Raw genomic sequence first — 7,759 nt, forward strand, 5'->3', positions numbered from 1 at the left:
CTGAGTGGATCATGCTATCCCGGTACCTTGTTCATCCATGCTAATCGAGAGTGAACTCTAGTTCGACCTCTCGGGGGGGGAGCGGATCATTATCTTCCTTGGAATTCTCCCTCCTAGAGTTGCGAGAATCTAGAGTTTCGTCCCTCAACCTTTGGTCATTAATTATCTCTCTAACATCTCTTGGTCGGCTTGGCTAACCTGTCTCCCACTTTGGGGTTAGGAGACTGATTAGGTTGAGAGCGACGGGATGCCTGATGCTGAGGCCGAGAGGAGGCTTGATAGAGGTGGGACACGTGAGGCTGAGGGTTAGGCTGTGGAGCGTTCCCCTGCCTGCCTTGCCCCACCCCCTGGTTGACAAGTGCCCTGGGGCTTTCCTCCAGGTTTTCGTTGATCTGGGCTGCCAATTGGTCCAAGTCTCGGTGAGTGACTACCCTGGGCTATTCACCTCTCCAGCAGGGTCACTACGAGCTGGGGGTACTATCTCCTCGACCATATGAGCATGCCTAGCCGAGAGAATTGGAGCTTGTCTAGTAGCATCTTGATGTGTGCTGCGGGGACGCCTAGTATTCACCATAATGACTTCTTGTTAGTTATCCCCACAAAGGCGCCACCTGTTTTGGGAAACAGAATACTCCTCGGTGTGAGGGTAATGAAATAAAGATGTCCTAGAGCTATGTCCAATGAATGTCCGAATTCTCCTTAGCTATGCCTTGTTCTCCGAGAGCTAGGCCTGCAAAAGAGAGAAAGAAGGTTAACTGCCTCGGAGGTATGACCCGGGAAAGCCCCTCTGATGCTTAAGTCAGCAAATGTACTTTCTCTCTCTACTTTCTCGCTCTAGAATATACATTCGCTGATTTAAACATCGGAGGGGCTTTCCCGGATCACACCCTGAAGAATGATCAGGTTTATTATACAGAAAATCACCGAAGAATATATATAAACATAAGCAACACCACCAACCAAGCAATACCTGTGACCTAACATAGACGATAACATGACCACATGCAAAAGCCAAGATGTTGAGCTTTGGGCTTGTTGTTTCGAAAATAGAGATGAATTGTACATCAACATAAGAAAGTGCATCAGCATATGCACAAGATGATTACGGAGGGAGATTAAAAGAATTTTCTAATATGCTGGTGTGCATACATAATAAAGCTTACACATAATAAAGCTTACACATCAGAAAACAGAATTTTAACAATGGCCAAAGACTACTTATAGAGCAGGTTTATTTCTATTACAAAATTGTTTTTTTAGATGGATATCGACAAGTTACACTCTGAATGTTTAGTAATTCACTGTTAGATATCTCTAAGAGTTAAAATTCATAAATAGTTATTTAGTAGCTGTGTCTGCCACTTGGTTAACGAGTATCAAAGGCCAATAATTAGGGATGGCAGTGGGTCGGGTTAAATGGGAGACCCGCCCCATCCCTTTCCAAGTGGGGCGGGGATGGAGGGAAGTTTGGCGGGTGATGGGGCGGGGATGGATATAAAATGTGTACCCGCCATGGGTGATGGGGCGGGTATGGATTTTAGAGTAGACCCGCCTCATATCCGCCCCGCCCGTACCCATCTTATACCCGCACCATATTTCTTTTAAAACATTTTATAATTTATGAAACTTGATACCCTCTAAGACCCAATAAGCTTGAATAATGAAAGTCCCAATTTTCTTAACTTAATTTGATATAATTGTCATTAATGTGATACAATAGAGCATCATGGCAATGGGTTTGGGACGATTTTGGGGCGAGTATGAGCTGGGTATGAATATTCAAGTGGGTGATGGGGCGGGGATGGATCCTATCTTGTATCCGGTGGGGTGGGTATGGATGTGAATATTGTACCCGCCACGTTTGGTGGGGCGAGGATGGGTATAAGATTTTTAAGCGGGTATGAGTATGGAGGTACCATCATCTGCATCCGACCCGCCCCATTGCCATCCCTACCAATAATATCAATATAAGTTGCTGCAAGGATGAGAAGGCAAACAAACAGATTCAGTTCAATTTTACACTACACACTTTGTTTGGATAGAAGGAAATTGAAGCAAAAGACGGGAAGAGAAAGGGAGGGGGACAAACTCCCTTGTTTGGGTAAAGGATTACGGGAAGGAAGGGAAAGGAGAGGGAGGGATCCATTTTCCCTCTCTCTTTAATAAGCATAATCCCTCAAATTTTGAAGAGATATGGAGGGAAAATGGAGCTCACCTCTCCCCCTCCCTTTTTTTTCCCTTCCCTTCCTCCTCTTTCCCTTCCCTTCCTTTCCTTTCCTTCCTTATTTGTTATCCAAACAAAGCGTAAACGCTCACTAGGGTATCGTAAAACAAATGAATTTCACAGTAAACATGCAGCACATAGTTATGAGCTTAAAATCCAATCTTGTATAGTATTTGTCAGCTTTTTGAGTGACATAATGCCCAAAGTGATAGCATATATCGTTCTAAAATTAGACTTTTTTAATCAATGCGATCAATAGACCACACTCAGTATCACAGGCAACAAGGAATTATTCCTGTTAAGTAGTTTATGATAGCATAAGGGGTTACCCAAAAAACCGAAAAAAAAAAAAAGAAAAAAAAAAGATGACCAAGCTAGGGAGGAACTTTATGGAAGCAATTGTTTTCAAGGATCAAATTCTAGGTATTAGTTTAGTACCTCTTTCACAAACATCGCCTGGGTCGTTGAGAATCTCCACCAGTTTCTTTGCTTTGGATCTGCATAAAGTAAATTCTTAAGAGCAAGTTCATACATCAAATCAACACTATGAATGCAAGCAGTTATTGAGCGCAGCACTCAATACGATTACACATCATTTAAAACAATAGTTTTATATTGGACCCTGCGGTTAATTCAAAAACCATTCATAACAATGTGCCAATTCAAGCAAACAGGTAACTGCCAGAGTGCCAGGATTACAGCACTTCATTATGAATACTGCCATAGTCCATGTAAGTCCCAGAAGATGTCCCCCCTCTAATTAACTGAATGTAGGGAATAAAATAAATATCCACGAAAGTCTGACGAATTGAAAAGAAATGCTAAATGACTTTACCATGCAGCTTCATGGTTTATGGACTCTAGACATGAGTAAATTGCATTTTAAATATGGAAGCAAGCACACTACATAAATATATCCAAGAGCACAGGTGAAATTAAAGACAAACTTGATGCTATACACAATTAGGCATTTTAGCAAAATTTCAAGGGGAACAAAGTAAGATAGCGGCTAAATACACAAATCAGATAAAAGCAAGAACAAACCTTAACGCCAAGTTAGTGTTCATGCGTAACCTCAAGGAATGCACCTTCTACCACTCCCATTTTATCCATGACAGAAACTTGCATTTGGTGCTTTTTTGCGAACGATTTCCCTTAATATTGTTAAAATAGAAATTAATTCCCATTATGCTTCGTTTTAAAAACAAATTCCCAAAGTAGTGTCCACGTAGGATTGGTTTTCGGTTCAACTTAAAACCGCTAACGGTATTAGCGGTTTTGCAATTTTTGTAAAATAAAGTCAAAGAGACCTGTTTTTATTGATAGGCGGTCTCTTTGAAGTTATAAGTGTAATTGTCAGCACTCTCTTTTCTTGTTGTGGGCTAAGAATTAACAAGGACGCAAAGAGACCTGTCGTATTTCAAGGCGGTCTCTTTGAAATAATTTTCCTGTAGATATGCCTAGTGAATTAACCAAGGACGCAAAGAGACCTGTTATTGTTAGAGGAGGTCTCTTTTTTAAAACCACTATTACCATTAGCGTTTTAAGTTGAACCAAAAGCAAAAAAAAAAAAGATCCTACATGGACACTATATAGGGAATTTATTTTTAAACCAATGTATTATGGGAATTGATTTTTATTTCAACAATATTATGGGAAATCGTTACTTTTTTGCAATGGTGGAATAATTGGTAATTGCAGACATATTTGCAATCAACTGCAGTCCGATTGGAATAATATTAAATCAAAATCAGTATGCACGCAAAATTCCAAAGCACATTTACTATTCCACTAGAGGTATTAAAATCAAGTTAGATTAATCACCATTCCACTAGAGGTATTAAATCCAAAGTACCTAATATAATTAGGATGACTTTTGAGTGGCCATTGTACCGGTAGCATCTACAACATGCTGGTAAAAGAGCGTCGTGCAGTTTAAAGCCCTCGTTAATCATTGAATAATTCATGTCCTTACCGGCATCAGTCTCTGCCACGTGGGGAGCTGCTTCTCGGAACGTGGCATGTCCCTCTGACACGTGGAGAGCTGTTTGGTGCCGCGTAGGCACCTGCTATTTACAAGGTCGGTGTGCCACCTATCTGTATAGGTGACACCTGCTTGGTTGTGTTTCTATAAATATCCAAGCAAATCCTCACTTCAAAGGTAGAATCTCTTTCTCTCTCTAAAACACTTTCTCTCACTTCTTTCACTTTCTTCTGACAAAGATACTGACTTTAGCATCGGAGTGGTTATTCCCGGATAACCCCCGGGTTAGCTAATCTGTATTGGCTGTGTAGGTGAGCAATTGGACGGTAAACCATTACCAGCCCTCGGACATCAATGGAAGCAGAAATCAGCAGGAACAATTGGCGCTAGAAGGAAGGGATAGTAATAACTTCTATCTTCCAATAGAACCTCTCACAGTTATGGAAGGAAGTAAGGAAACTACAGTACCGGTACCGGAGGTTGATAACCGGCAGTATGATACCAGTATCTTAAATGCTAACGCGAATAAAACTATAAACAACCTACCAGAAATCGTGGTCGAGGATGAAACTCATCTCCTTCACGGCAACACAACGAACATGCCCTTAACGCCTGACCGCAATAGAGTAGTGACCCCAGATCCCTTGGAGGGGTTCACCCCGGAGGAGCTAGAGATAACGGCTAGGGTCATGCGGGCTATGTCTAAGAAAAGAAAGAAAGTCGAGTTAGCGGCAGGGGAGGTACTGCCTGATGTACCGACAAAGCCGCTAATAGTGAACCTGGAGAGTCAGTTCAATCAGGCGGGACAACAACAACCGTCAAGGAGCCGGGGCCGATAGACCATACCGGCTGAGCGCCAAATCACGCAAGGCACCCAGGTGGGGGATTCAGGTTCCTATCGGCATGAGGTTTCCAGTGGCTTGGAAAGGCGGGCAGCCAGGGCGATCATCAGGCCCATGATATCTCCGTTCACACAAGAGGTACTTGACCAACAAATGGTGAAGATAAAGATGTCGTCCTGTACGTATGACGGTAAGGGGGAACCTAAGCGGTATGTGGCTGCTTTTGAGAGTCACATGTTGCTATATACCGACACCGATGTTGTGTGGTGTAAAGTTTTCCCTACGACTCTTACCGGGGCAGCTTCAGATTGGTTCTCCAATTTAGAGCCGGGATCAGTCGACTGCTTTGAGACCCTGGTGGAGTTGTTCACAGGTCAGTACATAAGTAACAGTGCGAGACAAAGGACATCTGGCGAGCTCATGGCTATTCAGCAACGAAAAGAGGAATCGCTCAGAGATTTCATTAGGCGCTTCAATAACGAGGCTAACACCATACCAAAATTGCAGCAAGAAATTGCCGTGATGGCGTTGATGAATGGACTGGGTGACAACGACTTCAAAAAATATATGTCGCGGAAGTCTTTCCCAAACTTAGGGGTAGCATTTGGCAAGGCTCACGAATACATAAAGAGTGAGGAACTGCCGAAAACGAGCCGTCAGATATCGTCAGCAGAACCCTCCAGAAGGCAAAGTGATAATAGCCCAAACGCCCAGATGGGTGGGATAAGCAGGGTACTGCCGCAAGGTCAGCAGAGATCTGGACGACCGACAAGGGGATTGGCCCGTTAAGTTATACGCAGTTAAACACCTTGAGAGCGGCAATTTATTCAATAAACCAGAATAGAGAAGATTGGAGTCGACCGGCACCGATGATAACGAAGGGCCGGGACGTGAAGAAATATTGCATGTTTCATAGAGATGTTGGTCATTACACCGAAGAATGTGTCCAATTAAAGGAGAACCTTGAAGATCTCATAAGGAAGGGGCGATTGTCCCAGTATCGTACTCAAGCAGGTCCCGGCCGACAGCAAAATGCACAGCCCAGGCAAACCGAGTACCGAAAGCAGGGAGATTCATCAATGCAAGATGACACCTACAGACAGAACCATGCGGAAACATCCAGATAGGGAGGTAATCCGACAGGACACAAAATAACAATCGATGTCATTTCGGGAGGACCGGTATACGGGGGTTATGTAAGTGGGGCGAAGAAAAGTTTGTCGGAATACCGACATCTAGTGAACGCATTGAGCGTAGAGGAACGACCTCGACCTTCTCCCATGTTTTCTATACCTTTTTCGGAGGAAGATGCTAAGGGAATAGTCTTCCCTCATGATGATCCGTTGGTGCTGGTATTGACGGTAAATGGAGCAGATATCAAGCGGGCTCTTGTTGATGGCGGGAGTTCCGCCAATATCCTATTTGCTAGAGCTTTTGATGTCATGAGAATTGGCCGAAAATACTTAACGCTAGTGTCCTATCCCGTGATAGGCTTCAACGGATCAACGGTAAGACTTGAGGGCAGTATAGTTCTTCAGGTTCGAATGGGAGAGGGGTCGGCAGCGAGAGATGTTATGGCGGAGTTTTTGGTGATTTATGTGCCATCCGCTTACAACGCCATTGTCGGTAGGCCTTTAATTCATGACATGCAAGTTGTGGTCTCGACATACCATTTAACAATGGTATATGTGTCCAATGCGGGAACGACAGAGCGCGTACGAGGTAGTTAAACTATGGCAAGAGAGTGTTATGTTTCAGCACTAAAGCAGTCTAGCCGACAGCCAACTTGTGAACAGACACCATCCAAGCGAGAACGAGTTCCCTCCGCACACGATTTGGCCATGGAAAATTTCGATACTCGGCCGGTAACTGCGCCACGTCCTTCCCCAGGAGGCGAGACCGTAGAGATCGAATTACAGCCAGGGGTTCCCGGGAGGGTAGTGCGTGTTGGGTCCGATATGGATGTCGACACGCGTTGCCATTTGGTGGAATTGTTACGAGAAAGTGCTGATGTGTTTGCTTCTCGGCAGATGAGATGCCCGAGATACATCCCGACGTCATTATGCATAAGCTAAATGTCGACATGAGAGCGAGACCTGTTCGACAGAAGAAAAGGAACTTCTCAACAAAGAAAATGGAGGCTATTTAGTCAGAGGTGAATAAGTGGCTAGCGGCAGGGTTTATCGAACCCTGCACATACACAGAATGGTTAGCAAATGTGGTTATGGTAAAAAAGCCGTCAGGGAAATGGAGAATGTGCGTGGACTTTACGGACTTGAACAGAGCCTGCCCGAAAGATTGCTATCCCTCGCCGAGGATAGATAGATTGGTAGATTCAACTTCCGGTCACGCGCTATTGAGTTTTATGAACGCTTTCTTCGGGTATCATCAGGTCAGCCTATATGAGCCAGATCAAACCAAGGCGACATTCATTACCGATTCCAGAGTTTTTTGTTACAGGGCTATTCCGTTTGGATTGAGAAATGCAGGGGCTACGTATCAGAAGCTGGTCGACAAGGTGTTTGCGAATCAGAAAGGAAGGAATGTGGAAGTGTATGTGGATGATTCAATTGTGAAAAGTCGTTTGGCTACAGATCACGTCACTGATTTGAGAGAAACTTTTGAAACTCTCCGACGCTACCGGATGAAGTTAAACCCGGAGAAGTGTGTGTTCGGCGTCCGGTCAGGAAAGTTTCTCGGGTTCATGGT

The 7,759-nt window shown here is 44.0% G+C and overlaps 1 protein-coding gene across 1 annotated transcript; it reads left to right on the forward strand.

The window, feature by feature from the left end:
* The first annotated feature begins 5,218 nt into the window (after positions 1–5,218).
* Positions 5,219–5,839, forward strand: LOC110704121. Its single transcript, XM_021881898.1, has one exon. The coding sequence runs from the start codon at positions 5,219–5,221 to the stop codon at positions 5,837–5,839; it is 621 nt and encodes a 206-aa protein (XP_021737590.1).
* The last annotated feature ends 1,920 nt before the right edge of the window (positions 5,840–7,759 follow it).

Source organism: Chenopodium quinoa, unplaced genomic scaffold, assembly GCF_001683475.1.
Source record: "Chenopodium quinoa cultivar QQ74 unplaced genomic scaffold, ASM168347v1, whole genome shotgun sequence".
In the NCBI taxonomy this organism is placed as follows: Eukaryota; Viridiplantae; Streptophyta; class Magnoliopsida; order Caryophyllales; family Amaranthaceae; genus Chenopodium; species Chenopodium quinoa.